At 38.6% G+C, this 18,494-nt stretch overlaps 2 protein-coding genes and 1 long non-coding RNA gene across 12 annotated transcripts in view; 1 reads left to right on the top strand and 2 right to left on the bottom strand.

Annotated features, from left to right (window-relative positions):
* Positions 1–602: 602 nt before the first annotated feature.
* Positions 603–1,548, bottom strand: LOC148050266 (uncharacterized). Its single transcript, XR_015701217.1, has 2 exons — positions 1,410–1,548; positions 603–1,237 (listed from the first exon to the last, which is right to left on the bottom strand). It is a non-coding gene; the product is annotated as an uncharacterized LOC148050266 (long non-coding RNA).
* PIGB (phosphatidylinositol glycan anchor biosynthesis class B) lies at positions 1,518–10,982 on the top strand. 2 transcript variants are annotated; one of them, XM_087743119.1, is made up of 12 exons: positions 1,518–1,661; positions 1,741–1,876; positions 2,146–2,263; positions 2,869–2,973; positions 3,141–3,271; positions 3,888–4,028; positions 4,450–4,501; positions 4,927–5,138; positions 6,388–6,452; positions 8,760–8,970; positions 9,752–9,932; positions 10,518–10,982. In XM_087743119.1, exons 1-12 carry the CDS (start codon positions 1,532–1,534, stop codon positions 10,647–10,649), a joined length of 1,614 nt encoding a protein of 537 aa, XP_087599245.1. In that variant the 5' UTR covers positions 1,518–1,531; the 3' UTR covers positions 10,650–10,982. The 2 variants fall into 2 exon arrangements, with proteins under 2 accessions (XP_087599245.1, XP_087599246.1); XM_087743120.1 differs by lacking the exons at positions 3,141–3,271; positions 4,450–4,501.
* CCPG1 (cell cycle progression 1) overlaps positions 1,969–18,494 on the bottom strand; it is a 34,849-nt gene continuing 18,323 nt past the window's right edge. For 2 of the 9 annotated variants that reach the window (XM_087743116.1, XM_087743111.1), the window contains 3 exons: positions 16,125–16,246; positions 13,660–15,056; positions 10,675–11,721 (listed from right to left, as the gene is read on the bottom strand). In XM_087743116.1, the coding sequence (XP_087599242.1) occupies positions 11,541–11,721; positions 13,660–15,056; positions 16,125–16,246 (1,700 nt within the window). In that variant the 3' untranslated portion in view covers positions 10,675–11,540. Of the gene's footprint in view, positions 2,092–2,314; positions 2,986–5,061; positions 5,205–10,672; positions 11,722–13,659; positions 15,057–16,124; positions 16,247–18,494 lie in introns of those variants that run through there. The other 7 variants (XM_087743118.1, XM_087743115.1, XR_015701216.1 and 4 more) reach the window with 6 other exon arrangements.

Raw genomic sequence — 18,494 nt, 5'->3', positions numbered from 1 at the left:
CTCGATTTATCACGCACTCAACTGCGCCTCCCAGTCCACCTTCTACTGCTGTCCTCTCATCTTAGCTGCTTTAAAGTCCGTCCACTGCCTCCAGCTGTCACGTCATTCCTGGCTTTAAACAACAGCACATCCAGGGAAAGGGTTTCTTCCCTCGTACTGTCCAAACAAGATTCTGTTTTAAAACCAAAATCTGAAAGAAGTTCCTCCCAAGATCTGCAGGTTTTGGCTTCTTTTAGATTTACTAAAGTCTTGAAACATCTACTGATCTACTGTCCTTGAGTCTCAGGTCCTGTTCTCTTTGTCAGACTGATCCACACCTATTGCAAGATTAATGCTGTCCTACCAAGCTACCTGCTGAAGCCCTTCTCGAAGTACCACCTTTCAGGCAACCTTACCTATTAAATAGCCACTCTAGCCTCGTTCTTTCAGGAATGAAAGATGCGTGTATGTATGTGTGGTACATGCGTATGTATATATATATATATATGCCGGTATGAACATAAGCCAAGGACACCAAAGTTGGGTGCCAGTTCCCTTCACAGCCATCAGTACAACTGCAGTCCCAACAGAACTGAAGTATTAAGAACTGAAACCGTGACAAGTGGATAAAAATGGTATTTATTGCTTGGAGGATCAGATCAGAGGCAATCCAAAAAACCCCATGAAATGTAAGCGTACACCAGTGACTTTCTTTTTCCAGTTCTCTGGTGGTTATTTAAACTTAGACGTGAAGACATACCTTTAAACATCCAGAATTTTATACAAGTTTCAACATTCACGTCCCTACAGGCTGGTGCCAAACACACACGGACGCGGTTACATCCTCCGATGGCGGACTGCCTCAGAGCGTGGCCGGGCCGCGGAGGAGCCCGCCCGGGACCGCCACGGCTGCCGCAGGGCGCAGAAGGGACATCCCCCGGCAGGCGACGAACGCTCCCAGCTGGTGCGAGGCGTGGGCGCCATTTCCTCGGCGGGCGGCGCGGAGGTCCGGGCTGCGCGGCGGTGCCGGGGAACGGCGCGGGGGCACCGGCGCGGCTCGCACGACTCCCTCAGGGCCTCTTCTCCGGCGCGGCGTCCGCCGGCGGCTCCGCCGTGCCCTCAGGGTGCTGCGGGGGCGCGGGCGGCTGGAAGACGGGCCGGTAGATGTAGAGCCCGCTGGCCACGCCGAGCGCCACGGCCAGGGCCACCTGCGGCAGCGGCAGCCGCCCCCACATGCCGGCAGGCGGCGCTGCCGCACCTGCGCCCACAGACACGCGCGTGAGGCGCCGCGGCCTCTCCGCGCCCCTCCGCGGCACCTCCGCCCCGCGGCGGGGAAAGGGGACGGGGGCAGAGCTCGGCGCTCGGCGCCCCCCGCCCCGGGACCGCTCCGCCCCGCGGCCCCGAGCAGCTCCAGACCCGGCGCCCCTCACCTGAAAGACAGGAGACCACAGAGCGGAGGCCTCCCGTTCGCTAGAGCGACCGGAAGGAAGTTCCGGCGGCGTCCCCGCGGCCGGGAGGTCGCGCATGCGCCGGCGGAGGCCCGCCTCCGCGGATGGAGGCGGCCGGCGGGCTGCTGGCGCGGGCCCGGGGCCGGGCGCGGAGGCCGGAGGCGGTGCGGCTCCGCAAGCGTCGGTCGGTGCTGTACAGCGCCCCCGGCGGAGCCGCCGGGCAGCGAGGCGCCGGTAAGCGGGGCGGGGCGGGGCGGGGCGGGGCGGTGGCGCCCCCCGGCGGGAGCCTTGACGGACAGCCTTCCCTTGGCAGGCGCTGCCGGCGGGCCGGCGCCGCTGCTGGCGCTGACGGTGGCGCTGCGGACGCTCAACTGCTTCCTCGTCCAGACCAGCTTCGTCCCGGACGAGTACTGGCAGTCGCTGGAGGTGGCCCATCGCATGGTCTTCAAATATCCTTCGCGGTGCCGGCCTTCCGCCGGTCCTCGCTCCCCCCCCATCGCCATGGCTCTGCGGGCCGGAGGGGGCACGGCCCCGCTCCCCGAGCTTCGCGGGAGGAGCGCTCGGGAAGAGGCTTTCAGCGCTGGCTTGGCCAGAAACAGGCATCCCGCTGCTTTTGGCCGCGAGGGTAGTGGTCTCGGCCCAGACAAGTCTGAGAGTATCACAGCTGGAATGAAACTTTTTGTTTCAGTTGTTCATGATCTGTCCTTAATATTAATAATTATGGGTACCTGACTTGGGAATGGGCAAATGGCTTAAGGGGTTATTCGTACCCCCTGATCTTTGCAAGCATCTACAAAGCTTTACAGCTGCTGGCTAAGGACGACGTTCAGCTGCTGGTGAGTGTAATCAGAAAACGCATCCCCTACTAAAACCCAATTTAAAAGCATTGTATTTAAATTCAGTGTATTTTTATCATTGTCCAGGTAAAATACAAAGCCTTGAATCTGGCCATTAGAGATGTATGAGCACAGAGACCTCACTGAAGTGTTTCGCCTGGGTGCAGAACTCATTTGTAGATCTCCAGTCACAGTACTGATGCCTGTGACTGCAGAGGATTATTCTTGGCCTCCATCAATCCCCTTCTGTTTCATAGTGATATTGTTTGCCACTACATCATAATTGCTCAGTGGTTCAGTTTTCCAGAGTGTTTAATAATATGTATTTGTACTAAACTCAGTAACAACAGCCCCTTTTGACCTCTACTGGAGATGAATGGCAAAGAATTCTACTTTCAATTTCTGAACACTTTCAATTGAACTTTAGACTTTCTTCGTCTTACCAAAGGACCTTACTGGTCTTTTTAAACAAATCATAAAAAGCTATAGAGAATATTCACTAATTCACTATTTTCATGTCTGAACTCACTAATTCAGTAGTCCTCTCTTTGAACTTGGAATATAACATGTTTGTTGCAAATAAAATTTTCTCTCTGCTTACATAGATATGGGTCCCTAGACTTGCACAGGCAGTGCTGGCAGCTTTTGCTGATGTGAAGCTTTACTCCTTAGTGCGACACCTTGAAAATGCAGAAACAGCAAAGTGCGTGGTGAGTCTTAGCCTATAAAAAAAATTTATGCATGTTAATAAACAGTGTTGCAGTGTAAACAACAGCAAAATGGTAACTCACACCTTGAAGAATTATCACCTTCATTTAAAACTACAGAATTTGTTTTCATGTTTCTCCCTGTGCATCCTGTTGTTCATAATTTTCAGTACTTCTGCCAGCTGTGTTCCTGGTTTACATGGTATTCCTGTACCAGAACTCTAACAAACACCATGGAAACTCTTCTTACCATTTTTGCTCTTTCCTACTATCCGATAAAAGGTTCCAAGATGGGAAGCAGGTGAGAAACTTTCTACTAACAGTACTGATAACTTTTGGCTTGGGATAACACTGATCTACTGATACTGTTTAAAATGCTAACTTTTATCTTAAAATATAAGACAACCAAAACCACCTCATTCATGTAGCAAGAGCTCTAGATCATGGAAAGAACAGCAATTGTGGTATTTCCTTTAAATTTTTTTTCTGAAGCCGTGATACAGTTGGTATATAAAATTACTACTCTCTAGTTCCCTTATGCAAAGTATCACTTTATGGGAAACTAATTTAAACTTGAAAGGACTGGAATTTGTGGTAACTTGGGAAAAGATAACAAAAGCTTGTTTGGGTTCAGATACCAGTTAATTTGTGGTCACGACTTTCTTTACCAGCTATCTATTTTAAAGCAAGTATGTGCTTCTAGTTAACAACTCCATTGCTAATAAAGCAATTACATAGTCGTCAGCCTTCCAAGTAAAGCAGAGTATCTGCACTGAGAGAATCAAAGTTATCTGCAGTATGAAAAACTTTTGGTCAGAGACATGACAGTATTTAAATTGTTGACATGTCACTGTCTGCAAAAGAACTGACTAAACCTTTTGATAAACTTTTGTTTTTCTTATGTTCCCTCATTCTAGTTGCAAATATTTAGCTTTGATAGCACTTGCAATTGTTATTCGTCCCACCGCTGTTATCCCATGGATACCTTTGGTCTTCAGTCATTTTTTGCAAGAACAGAGGAAAGCAGACCTTATCCTACACAACTGCATTCCAGTTGGGTAAGTTCTTTCTGAATTTAAACTATGACTGTGCACAGCTATATCTTAAGATTGATTTTACCACCACAAAGGCAGACAACCCAAAAAAGCTGATTTCATGTAAAAAGCAAGGAAAAAAAAACCAGTCTTTTTGCAAAAGTTTAAAGAAGGGGCATGCTTCCTTTAAATTAATGTATATGCTGCAAAAAAGCACTAGGAGAGATTTCATGAGGATGAGGCATGAACAGCATTCCAGCTTAATCTGGGATTGTGCCAAGGATACCAGGTGATGGCAACTGGCCACTGTAAAAAGACCATGAGTATGGATAATCTCAAAAAAGATTAGGAATCAAGGAATTTTGACAGCTGTTTGGAAAAGAGTAGAATCTGGTACAAAAGCAATTCAGGCAATATCAGTGCAACCAACTTTCCATTTTTGCAGATTGGTCACAGTAGGAACCTCTTTAATAATTGACCGTGTGTTTTTTGGTGAGGTAAGTTGTTTTAAATTTGACTTAGAAAAAAATTTGGTTTAGTATTTTAAAATAGACAGATGTAGACTTGTCTAACTTCTGTTATTTCTGTGACTGTGTCTGGCCTATGATCTCTAAATATATCCTAAGCCATAAAACCTTAAACACTGACTTCTCAGTTATTTTAAATGTCAGGGTGTTACTTAAGATCAGTATGCTCAGCTATAAATCAATAGTTATCAACAAACTACAAAACTTAACACACTTCTGTGTTTCATTGCTAAATATAGGAAGTCTGTGACGAGTCTTAATAGAAAAAACCCGTAAGTACGAATGAAAATGCTGTATCATTTAAGGCCAGTGATGACTGTAATTCAATTTAGCTGTTGGTTTTCACTTTGGATTTGTATTTAACTTCAGCCCCCCACCCCCCCTAAATCTTCCAGTGGGTACTGGTTCAGCTGAACTTCTTGAAATTCAACGTGCTGCAGAACTTGGGAACATTTTACGGATCTCATCCTTGGCATTGGTACTTCACTCAGGGACTACCAGTCATCTTGGGTACCCATCTGCCTTTCTTTATTCATGGCTGTGTGCTGGCACCAAAAAGGTATCACATCTTTCTAATGGCAGTGATTTGGACAGTGTTGGTATACAGGTAATTTCTCCTAAGTGTAACTACTATCTTTCACTGGTTTTGTTCTTCTCAAAGCTCATGTCCTCTCTAGAACAAAAAAAGCATAATATGCAGGTTAAGTGATAGAAAACTTTAAACTACTCAAACACTCCAAGAAACGCAGTCAATTATACAATAGTTTCTAGAATTTTATGTAATACTACTTCTTGTATCATTACCAAACATATTTTTAGAATTTATTAGACCCTTAAAGAATAAAATAATTCAGCATTAAATTCAATGGAAAGTTAAAAAAAAAGACAAAAAACACTCAGTCACCTAACAGGTATTTAAGCAACAATAGAGCTAGTTGGAAAACTGTGTTTACTAGATGCCTGTTAACATAAACACCATTTAATTTGGTTCTTTAATACATCCCCAGTAGGATGAGATGTTCTTGGGCCTCTAAAACTTACTCCATTCACAAGTCTACACATAGCTCTTAACATTTATCATAGGACTGTATGTCTTATTTTAAGTTGAGAAGTAGAAGAAAAGGTAAGCTGTTTCTAAAGCATCAGAATTAACTGTAGATTAAACAAGAGACACTTTCAGACAAGAAAAGTTAGAGCAAATTAATAAATACTAAGTAATAAATAGCGTTAGACTACAGTAGTAACGGAATACAGCGAAACAGTAGCGAGGCCACAAATGCCATCTCTTCTTTCAGTCTAACTCAAAACTGGCTGTAGCTCTCTTGATTTTAGGCCTTTTTTATCTCCCTTAGTCTTGTAAGAAGCTGCTTGGTTCCCATGACACAAGTCTTGCAGCAATCCCCAAAAAAGCCCCAAAAGTTGGCATGGGAAATTGTATAAAGTTGCAGCAGCAGAGGTGAACGTTACTTTGTTAGACACAAATGTGTACTTGAATCTTATAGCTTCTCATCCACGCTTTTTACTGTGTTCTATTACAGAAAGCAAATTGGTGAAGTACTAGCTAAGTTATATCTAGTAGTGATAGAAATAAATAGACCACTTAATTGCTAGATTAGTAGCCAGGTACTTTTATTAGTGCTTGGTTTAAACTGACCAAATAATCTTAATTTGAATGTACTCATTATGTTATTAAAAAGTAACAATTTGGACTTTTACTCTAAACTGCTTTGATGCCAAAAGCTTTTTAGTACATGCAAGTGCTTTTCTTCCAGTCCTCCAAGCTCAAAAACGCATTTTCTCAAGAGAACTGATGCATTTAATTTTCTCGCTGTATTATTATATCTGTTTTATTACAGCATGCTGAGCCATAAAGAATTCAGGTTCATCTATCCGGTACTGCCATTTTGCATGTTTTTTTGTGGTAAGCATTCGTTTCAGATGTCTTGCAACCTTCCCTGTGTATAATTTTTACCTAAAGAGAGACTGTTAATAGTCAATGTAGGTATTTGACAAAGGATTCTTAGAACTAGCCTAACCTTTTCTTACAGCTAGGAAAAAAAAGGGAAGGAAAAAAAAAAAAGATGAGGAACAGCGAGTGACTGAAACACAGATGGAGAATCCTTAGCATGGACAAAAATACTTCCTGCAAAAAATAGGGAAATTGCCTCAGTGACTCCTAACTGTTTTGCGATGCCACCCTTACAGTGAATTTTGTTCCTTGGCTCCTTTGTATTTTTCCACCTAGTTCTCTCAAGTATGTCTGACAAATGCCTTTGACTATGCAACAACAACAAAAAAAAAAGTATTCAATTATCCTTTTCTGAGGACTGAGGTGTGTTAGTAGATGATGCGAGTCTTCTGTCTGCTCTTGACCAACCACCAGCTGGAGGCTACTTCCTATAGAAGTTTTAGAGCAGTTAATGTGATCGCTTTTTCCTTCAGGCATAGCAATGTGAATTTCTTAAAACAGGAATAAGGTCCCTAAACTAATGTGGTTAACTTAAAAATTAAAGAGAATCTGTCCACAGTTTAAACTGGAAAGCGTATTGCTTTTGCTAATGAAGATTTTTCTGATACTTTAACAGAAACTTTTAAAGTATTCACTTTTTTCCTGTTTTGTGCTTTTTTTTTTTTTTAGGAACAAAAAAGAGCCTAATAAGGAAGTATTTTATATTTTACAAAACTAGGTATTAACTACAGTAGTGCATCTATAGGAAAAGTAAAAACATGATGTAAAGTCTAGTATGCTGAAAAGTTACAAAAGAAAGATTAAAACTTCTGGAACATGAAGCTGTATAGCTTTAGTTTAAATACAAGTTCAAAACAGGTTAAAGAAAATGACAATTTTCATTGATTCATCTGTTTTGCTAGTCTAAACAAAAGTGCATCTTATTTCAATAATTTTGCTCTCCGCTGAGATCAAATATGTAATATGTCTTGGCTTAGTTCAACAGCAGATTTAAGATGAACCAGTTCTACCTCACATGCAGAAAAATTCCAATCAGATCACTGTTTTTTGTTCATATCCCTCTTAACTTTCATGTCTATAAGGGAATGAGGTCATCTACGCAATTTATCAAGAGCTAATTATCTTCTGTTTGGATATTTTAGTAAAGAAAAACATGACAAAAGTTACTTCTGATAACTCAGTGGTTACAAAGAGGTCTTTAAATTGCTCAAAACATTATAAATAAAAGCAAGAAAAAAACCACATGAATTTCAAAGTCATTTTCAAGCACACTTAAAGATAAGCTAAGAGCATTTCACAAAAGCAGTAGAAAATGCCTATAATAGAATGTTTCCACTCGTGTTTAAACCACAGAGTAATTAGTGGACTGCTTTCATCTGAAAGATCTGCAATTTGTCAGAACAGACCAACTGAAGATGAATTTAACTTACTTGTTACTGACTTCTGAAACGGGCCTATTCTAACTTGTTTCTTCTGGTTCAATAAAGGTGGTCACAGAGCTAGGCTGTGTAAAATATTTTTATCTCCTAAGACTGACAAGCACATGACTTAATAAGGGTTTCCAGACTGGTTGCAACATGAAGCTGTCTTCTGTGCCAGGTTCATCTAAGTTGTGGTTGTGAGAAATAGGTTTATACACCTATCTCCCACCAGGAGAAAGGTCTCTTCCTATTATTAGCTCCTTCAAGAAAAGTAGGGGGGAAAGGGGCAGGGATGGGAGATGGGAAAAGATGGAGGAGTAAGCGTTTCCAAAGATAGTGGCTCAAAAATGAGTAACAATAAGGGAATGCTGTAGCTTTCAGCATGTTGGAAGAAAAGAATACCACAGCCATACCAAAGCACGTGTAGTTACCGTTTATTCTGGCTCTACTAGGACATGCATGAATCGGAACACATCAGTAAGTCGCCACGTATCATTCATCCAAACTACCAAATGGACTATTTTTCCCCACAAGAAATTAAAATTAAACTCTAGGGAGACAAAGCACTGGCTTTGAAGTCGTACTTCTGTAGTTCAAGAGACAGGTATGGCCTTAACATTTACACTGTTAAATCCAACAGTTAATAAGGGCAAAGTCTAACCTTTGAATTTCCATTCAAAGAGTAAAGACTGAAAGAACACTGTATTAGAATACCTCAAAGCACAGTATTGTTATCAACTGAGTAATGGTTTTCCAGTAAGTTACCGTACTTTCAAAAATACGGTGTGGAACTGGTAGTATTTGCTTATCTCCAAAACTTACTGAAATATTTCTATAGGATATTCTTTGAAACACCTGAAAGCATGGAAGAAATCTGCAGCAAGTTTCCTGCTTTTATCAAACTTACTCCCAGCCCTGTATACAGGCTTGATTCACCAGCGAGGCTCTCTTGATGTTATGAGTCACATACAGCAACTCTGTAATACCTCTTACCAGTCACAAGCTTTTGTCTTCATCATGATGCCGTGCCACTCTACTCCATTTTACAGGTATTAAACAGTGTACTATATTAAAATCCATACACTTAAGCAGAAATTAATTTTTTTCCCTAAGATTAATAAATTGAGATGGATAAAATGTATACAGGGGGACTTTTGGTTTTTCATACAGTTAACACAGAATGAATAGGGGAAATAAGCCAAATGTTTATACCACAGAATAAAATTCAGCATCTAAGCTTTATTCAGATTTTGTAAAACAGCTTTCTATGAGGATATGCAGTAAGTCTTATGACTTCTGAAAGTCATACTGCTTCATTATGATAGCATTGAAATCATTATGATTTGCTTCATTCTGTAGCAAAACTAAAGGCTAATTGTTACAGTCAAACTGTATTAATTTTACCTTTACTTCTGCTGCTAGACAGTAAAGAAATGTAATTACAACATACAATGACTGAGGTTGCTATTCCAAATAGTTTGCAATAGATCCTGATAAGTAAACAAAACGTTAAAGCAGATATAAACAGTGAAGCCGATACGGAAAAGTAGCTTTTAAGAAACTGATGTTACACAGATGGCATTTTTATTAACATAAATCTGCTTTCTGTGAACTGCTAACAACATAGTCACAGCAGTTTGGAGCTGAATCTACTTGTTCTACTTTTGCTTTCATATGAGGTACAGAAGGGACGAAAATATGACTCTGGGGAAAAAAAACCTTAATTATTCAATTTTGGTTTTGACTGAGGTATCTTTAAGTGATGAGTCATTTCAAATCTTTGATATTGGTCAGTTTATTCTGAAGTGTTTGTTTTGTTTCTCTCCCTAGTCACGTTCACTGTCCTCTAAAAATGAGATTCCTTCAGTGTCCCCCAGACCTAACTGGAAATGAGAGCTATATTGATGAAGCAGATGTATTTTACTCTAATCCACTTGGCTGGCTTAAAAAGGAGTTTTACAATGATACGTTATTACCCAGTCACTTGATCTTCTTCAATGTGCTAGAACAGGTATGGTAACTGCAAGATGAAACAAACTAGTTCTGAGGTCAAGTTAAAAAATAAATTAGGGGAGAGTTATAGTTAAGATTTTTGAAAATTGTTGTCTGCAACTTTTTAAAACACAGCTTAAATTAAAATTGAACCCTCTAGTTCACAATATAGTATAGATACCATTCCAGTGATACATACTTAATATTCATGTATGCCCTCTCCTCTGTGTGAATTCTACATGCCATAAAGTAATGTTTTATGGAATTCTCAAGCCATATTAAAACAAATGTGTGGTCTGTTCCCAGAACCATACACTTTTAAGTAAGCAATAATGCCAAGCAAAAATGCCTGCAGTCAGAGTACGTTTTGCCCTCAATTCTTTTATGAAGTCCATGTATTCAAAACAACAGTGTCTGGTGAGTATCCACTCCAGACAGAATCAAACAGGATAGGTACCTCTTTTTCTAGCAGTCTTTCCTAAAATAAAGGATAAAACTTCCAAGGGACAGTTGAATTGATGGTTTTCAGAAGAGACTGCAACACTGTTCTGATGCTCCCAACTATACTTTCTGACTGTGGAAACTAATGTATGTTCATTTACAGGAAATATCATCATTTCTAGCTTTAAGGGGCTATGAGAAAACAGCCACTGTCTTTCACACTCATGTACCTCAAGGACGAGTTGGAAGCCACATCTACGTCTACAGGAAAAAAACTGAAATGAATCATACCTGAAGATCAGTTTCTAGACTTAAGACCTAATGAGATCAGTTTTGCATAGCAGTACTCTGCTTAGAAGATCTTGTACTGCAGAAAGGAGAGAGTAGTGAGTCTGAAACTGGGTAAGTCAAATGGGGAAGTGTGATTAGTCTCTTCGTGAAGGCAGCTTCAGTAGCAGTATGGTAGGGTGGGGGTGTTGACCTACCTTACAATGCTAGGAAACATCAGGAAGACCAAAGTTACCATAGGACTACTTAAACAATAAGAAATTAGACAAGACTGGACCATTTTTATAGAACTGTACAGCTATGCTATGTTTGTTTTATAAATAAAGACTTTTATCCACAATGTCTCTTTATTTTTCTTCTACAATATGCAGATATGCAAGACATTTCAAGTGCTTAAATCAGCAAGCTGATTAGAATGCAGCACAGCAAATTCTTCACAATTCAACAGGCTCTTGAACCCCCTCAAAGACAAGAAGCAAGTATAAGATTACAAAACTCTAACAAATACATTACCTTAATGTAGACCTATTTTTTGAAGGATGAGATGAAGTTAGTATATCAAACATCAGAGTTAATTATTGGTACATTATGCATGACTCAAGCTTGAACTACGCTAATGGAATGCAATTAAGCATATTTTTCATACACAAGTCATCACATGCCTAGTTTCTGCAACAATACTGCTGGCACCCAAACTATCGTCACTTCCAAAGAACAGTTAAAGCAACAGTACAGAATATGCAAATTAGAAAGCTTGACTTCTGCCTTTTAACAAAAATGTGTAAAAATCAAATTATTTAGAGAAAAAAACTTGCATCTTGCTGCTTTGCTGAAAAACAATTAGTTTCTGGAGAGGATGTGAATTATTAATTCTGATCTTATTTTCACCATAAATTACTCAGTATTTTGGATCAAAGGGTAATTGCCCCAATTCTATTTCAAGATTTGCCATGTGTCTTCCATTAGTGCGACCATGTTTATGCCATTTACCTTCTCTTTTATTACGGTGGTGGTACTTCTGAGCTTGTTTTTCATGTCTGGAATTTTCAGTTTGTGTAAAAGAAGGCCTTTTAGGTCGACTGCAAGGAGTAAACAAAAGCTTATTACTACTCTTATGAAATCATTGCTCTAAAAACATTTTGAAACACAATTAAATTGTCAAGAACAGCTTTTAACACGCGGAGGTTGACTGAAAAGAAAACAAAATTAGTACTCAGAAGTAGTCCTTCCTCTTATAAGCAAAATGGGTGTGGGGTTTATCATCACCAGTAAGCTGGTATATTTGAAATAAATCCTTTCTAAGAATAAAAATGCTCTGCAGCTGGTTGCCTGAAGTTATTTTTAGAATAAAGCCAGGTGAACAGCTGTTTGATTATCCCTACTGTGATCCTTGAGTGAGGTCTCAATCTATTTTTCAGTTATTCTATCACATTCTGCTCTATAAAAACAGTGAAAACTTTACAGACCCCTAGGAAAGCATACATTTATACAGAGAAAGGGGGCACTGATGAAACACTGTTGCTCACCTGTTGCAGTTTTTGATGCAAACAGTCCCATTATACTACATGCTGTTATCATATGACTAGCATCTCTAGCCTACTGACGCAAGGCTATTTTCATCGTCAGTATCATACAAACATCTGTATAGTACTATCAGTAAAGGAATTTGAAATTCTGTTTTTCTGCAAAGTGAATTAAAGTACTCAAAAATTAAATATTTAAAAACCTTCATTTTAATAATAAATTAGTAAGAAGTACTTGGACTATAAATAAAAAGATAAAACTTATGTCATGTGTTTGCCAAAACTACACATTAAAAAGGTGACTTGGTAGCTGATAACAGGAGTATCATCCTCACAGTTCAACTTTTAACAGGAGAAAGTACTACCTCACATAATCTTTAGTAACCCCAAAGTAGTTAAGTATTCAAACTTCCTGCTGCAATAAACCACATGAAATAATAAACAATACAAGTCCAAAACAGAAACCTGACTGAAGAACTGCACCTTGATCTAAATAATAAATATGCTTTGCACTAAATACCAGCACAGGGAAAAGTTCTGCTATGTCTACAAGGACAACTTCTTGTGTATTATAAATTAGTTCATATATCACATTTTTTCTTACCTCATCAGAATAAAGATTAGTACAAGAGACTATATAGCCAATTTTGTAATAGCAATGATATTAAAAGCCACATAAAAAAATACACATAAGTGTTCTAGAAAGAACAAGTTCCACACAATATATTAAGGCTGCTTGCTTAATTTTCTTTCATCAAAGTCTCTGCAGTAGACACAGTCCACCACATCTAGCTCCATTGGGCCAGCCAGGCAGCATACCACGGCTGCTCTGTAGAAGCCCTGACCATTCCATACAGGAAGGTAACGTAGGAAACAATCCATGCCAAGGACCTTTGTAAGCAAGTCTGAACAAAATACAGTCTGGGTCTGAACTAAAGCCTGCCATTTGAGTAGCTCTGCTCTGGGCGTCCAGACTAACTCAGTATTATACTCAGCTACAAGAGTAGTGAAATTCCTGAAAAGCCAGCAGGGAATATACCTGCCAGAACAGGACTTTGAAACTGCTCAAATATATCCAAAAACCTTCTCATTCAGGGAACGACAACAAGGAAGTCCTAGTTAATGCTTCTTCTGAGCTAGTTATTCATCCCATCAGATAGGCAATCATAGCTGTTCAGTCTAAAGTAAACCTACTTGCAATTACAGTTTTCTAAAGAACTCAGTAGAAATAATAGTTTTGCTATGTACAGTGGATCTGTAATGCCTCACAAACTAAGAGCCCCCACTAAATTTATATATAAGGTATTAGAGATCCACTTTATATAACACAATCTAGTATTTCCATTGAGTCCTTCAGAAAGTCTTCTGTGGTAGATATATGTATATGCACATATACATACACGCTAGAAGACCACCTATTAGAACAAGGACGCTAGTTGTCTTTACAAAGACTACTTCACTGTGTTAACAAGTTCAGGAAACATGGAAACAAACCTGGGTCCATATTGGGGTAAATTATCATAATGAAAGTAGTATCTGTAGATGTATTTGTCCAAATCCTCAAAAACCTTTTCATTATTATTTTGGTATTCCTTCATATCTTCCAGGTAATCCTTGACATCATTAACAAAATCAGTGAACAGCATCTGGTCATGTATAAATACCCCATTATGAAAAAATTTATTGATAAAATTTTCTAGTTCTCTCCAATGATGAAAGTTATGTACAACTTGTTGCAAGTACTTTTTCATTAGCCGATTAAATTCATCCACCCTGATAGGGTCTGATACTCTGTTAAAGAGACCAATGAATTCTTGATGAGCACATTCAAAAATACCAGAGCAGCCCTTTAGGACAAACTGATGTTTTCTGTTACACAAAGGATCATTGAGACATTTCTGTGAATATGTATCTTTTTCAAATGTTGTAGACTGATGCTTTCTTCTGTCTTTGAATTCTTTTGGCATGTTAGGTCCCCTGTAATGCAGGTGCTTCTTATTCTCGTAAGAGTTATGTTCTCGGTAAAAAGTTCGAGCTTTCTTGTTTGCCTCATGTCTTTTATCATTTGACTTCTTTTCATCAAAGATGTTTTTTGTGGTATCTTTGAAGTGTCTGAATGTAGACTTTACAGAATCAGAGAATTTTTTCAGGTTTTCTTTCACTGCTTCTTTAGCCTGCTTAATCTTTTCTTTATGGTGTCTTACGAACTCTTTTGTGGAATTTTTCATAGCATCAAAAGTTTCTTTAACTGAACCAAAAAATGATTCCTTTGACTTCTTTTTAGTCTTACTTTGCCCTTTAGCACCTTTCTTTTGTCCCTTTTCATTCATTTCTTGTTTTTCAGTTTGGTCTTTCGCTTCAACATACAGCTTCTCCCATAAGTCAGAGCGCTGTTGCTCAAAGTTTAGCTTTTTTTCTAGTTCTACTAGTCTTCCTCGCAGAGTTTCTATTTCTTGATTTTCTCTTAACGTATCATCATCAGCATTGTCAGGTGTTTGACGAGAACTTAACTGTTCCAGTTCTTTTTTTAGAGCTTCTGTAACATGCCGTTCTTTGTCCAGTTCTCTCCTTAACATCTGTGCCTCTGCAAAGAGTGTTTCCTTTTGCCTAAGAAAGTTGTGGTTTCTTTGCTTTTCCTCTTCCAAATGCTCCCTTAGTTTCTGATTTTCCATTACAATAGACTCAGTGCTACTACCTTTATCTTCTAAGTTTCTAATTTGTTGTCTTAGCTTCCTTAATTCTTCCTGAAGTGAGGCCAAAGCTTTTTCTTCCTTCTCTAGAGATTCTCTTAAGTGCTGATTTTCTGCAGCAAGACTTTTTTTTTGAGATTCAAAGGATTTCTTCTCCATCTCAGTAGAGGTCAAACATGTGGCAAGATCTCCCTTCATTGACTAATACAAACAAAAATAAAACAAGCAAAAATACTACAATTAGAATTGTTACAATTTCAGCTAGAAAGATGAAAGACCAAGGTAGCCCAGACAGAGTTTACTTATTTTGGATGCAGTGACACATGCTGCAGCAAGATGCAAAAATAGAGCTAGTTTGTTTATCTCAGATATACACACAAACACTTTCTTGGCAACAAAGACCATGTGAGAGGCTCCCCCTTCCAACCAGAGGTCATCACCCCTTGCTTGTATTGGTTTAACTAGCTGAAGGATGGCAAACTGGGTACGTGAATTGATCCATCTTAAAAGGAAATTAAAATGTGCATGTTTGCTGTTGATTTATGTTCAGCAAACTGGGTTCACAGATTACAAAACCAAATACATTAGCAGAAGCAAGGGCATTCAACAGTTGGGGCAGAAATTCAGGAACTGATTTTGAACCAAATTTGCTGCTGAAAATACGTGTTCATGTAACTATAGCCTAACACAAAAGGATCCCCTCAGTTTCTTGGCATCCTTGACAAACTCCAGAACTAAACATATTGAGTTATGTATAAGTGGTGCTATCAGCAACCTAAAAGAAAACTTTAAAAAAAAAGACATGCATGCACAAAGCACTCCCTAATCTTCTCTCTGAATGATCTAACAGTAAAAAACTAAAAGTACAGGTTAAGTATTTTAAAAAAATTAATAACCATTGACAATTTAGAAAGTAAATTCACAAAACCTGTAGATTCAACCTGTAATAGGTTTTCACCAGCATATTCTGCTTCAGCTGACAATGACAACCTGGCACTACGTCATAGGGAAAGAGACAGTCTCTGTGTCCAGATAACTCCTAGACTACATATATAAAAACTAGTATGCTTAAACACATTCCAATAACCAATTTGATCAAAATACAAAATCTTGGTTGAGAATTCAGGGGAAAGAAAAATTATAGTCTCAGAAAGTACTTCCTAAAGAAAAAAATGTAATGGATTTAAGTGATAAATTAATTTCACTTTGTGTAAATTACACACATAATGACAGAATAACCCAATGACTTCCAGCTAAACTCATGCCTACCCCCTCTTTTTGATGGACTTTATCTCCTTGCTCTTGTTGGCACTGGTAAAGGTCATCTTTCATATCCTTTAATTCACGTGTCTTTGTCACCAGCTGCTGACGTTTCTGGATCTGTATTGTACCTACAAAGATAAAAACTTTCTTTTGATAGTCTGACTTACATTAAGTAGTTAGAGAAACAGATGAACCTAAACATCATCTTCATTTTCTCTGCAAATTCAAAAGCATTCTTACCTTGCAATTTCTGCCCAGTACTTACTAGTAACTGTTTAGCTGTAACAAAATAAAGATTATAAAACCAGATTGTCACATACTGATTCTGTTTCTTCCAATGAGAAACAATTTCTCAAACAGACCCCAAAATTCGCTGTCTTTTATCTGACGATAACAAATGAAGGGATTTTGGAACACTACATAGAAATAAGTTAGATACAAAACAACAAAAGTTATGCAGGAAAGGATATGTGATTTTTTTTGTAGGTTTTTTTAGTAACATGCAAGCCAATCAGAATAAAAGGGAGACCATTAGTCTATGCATTATGTATTTCAGAACTATAACTTTTACTGTTAAAGTTACATGAATAAGAGGATATTAACAAATTATTTAAACTTTCATGCAAAAACACTATTACACACTGCTCACAAAGCAGCAAATATGTGCAGACCCTATATCGTCATTTTTATCCATGAGTGAAGGCTGAAGAGAAAGATAGTAATATCCTATCTTTCAATTGTCAGATAAAGGCTGAGAGACTGTTTTTCTGAAAAAATATCTTCATGGTACTAGCCACCAATTTTTTCCATCAAGTAAAACTTCTTTACTGGTACTTCCCTACCTATACATATTTTCTGTAAATCCTAACACTGATGTAGTTTTCATTTCTTTACTTTTAAGATTCTCTTGAATTGACTCTACAAGCAGATGGCAACAGCAAGTTTTAGGTATTTCTTTCAAAACCAATGCAGCATATGCAGAGTTCTACTTCTGTATTTAAAGGGGGGGTATTATTAAACAGAAGAAATTCTATAAATACTATTAAACTGAGGAATTTCTTGTGCTCTCAATTTCTATTTAACTCATTGTCAAATAATAACTTAAAAACAGACAATGTTCTATTAAACCGAGTTGAGCCTCAATAGTTCAATTCAGCTAAGGGAAAGCAACGTTTCTACAGCAATGATTTCAAGTTTGCAGAGTCCTAATAAACACTTATTGGAAGTACAGATGCTTGCATAAGTGAATTTAAGTATACTGACAGTAAATTTGTTTTTCATGTTTATGTTTTATAGATACTTTAGATGAAGTCCATTGATCCTAAGAATCTGAAGACTGCCTCTGAAAAATCATCATTTAGTGTAAAGGGTTCATGTTAAGAGGAACCTGAATTACAGAAAGACACTTAAACTCTGTTTCTCTGCTTATCAAGGATCATAATTTAGATCCAGTAAGCAAAAATGACATTTAGCAACATGTAGAGGGTAGCAAAGACACTGAAAATGCATATAATGAGGTGCCATTCCTCAGTAATTAGTTTGTGTTTCCAGGTGCTACTCTAAGTCACAGTATCCTTCAGATTCTTTAAGTAATCTATCCCAATCCCTAGCATTACAGCAATATTCCTTTTTGCAGATTCCGGTTAAAGAAAAAAATTAAATATCTAAATGTCCATAAGGAAACACTCTTCTGGCAAGGGCTTCCTAACTTTAGCTTTCCCAGTTACCTATTTTCCTGGAATATAGGAAAAGCTTGCCCTCTTTCAGATCTCCTTCTTAAAGCATCATAAAGCCAGCTAACTCGGTTTAATACTGATTAGGATACAGTTACTGATTAAAACCTAATTCTAGTTGCTTTCTACATCTTTAAAAGTCTTACAGGGGTCCTGGAGCTCTAGCCAAGGGGAAAACACTATCCTGATAGTGACACCAAAAAAAAAAAAAAAGTAATTTCATAAAAAGTAACCTTTTCCAATCCTCTTACAGGACACTTAGTCTAGTATTAAAAGACTGCTGTGAAAAAGATTAATTCCAAGCTGATTCACAAAAATGCAAAGTAGTCCTCTAGGGAGATAGATTTATCTTTGCAAGTTTGTGGTTTATTTTTAAAAAACAAAAACAAAAAAACCCCAACCAAACAGGAAGATGGAAAGCAGGGTTTGATTTCCTTTCTAGTGGTAGAAAGATTAGTTATCACATAACCATGAAGAACTTTCACTTGAAGAAGCAAAAACTAACGCCACACAGAACTGCCTTCTTTCTGCTAAGAATGCTGTCAGCGCTGTCATCAGTGATGACAAATTTTATTTAGGTCCAGATTCAATGAATGAACAAGTCAAATTGAATCCCTTAATAAAGATATGACCCTGAGTACAT

This window comes from Nipponia nippon, unplaced genomic scaffold (assembly GCF_047370975.1).
Source record: "Nipponia nippon isolate SJK-2023a ecotype South Korea unplaced genomic scaffold, ASM4737097v1 scaffold_9, whole genome shotgun sequence".
Classification (NCBI taxonomy): domain Eukaryota; kingdom Metazoa; phylum Chordata; class Aves; order Pelecaniformes; family Threskiornithidae; genus Nipponia; species Nipponia nippon.
The sequence above is the reverse complement of the archived record's forward strand: the minus strand, read 5'-3'. Positions and strand labels throughout refer to the sequence as shown.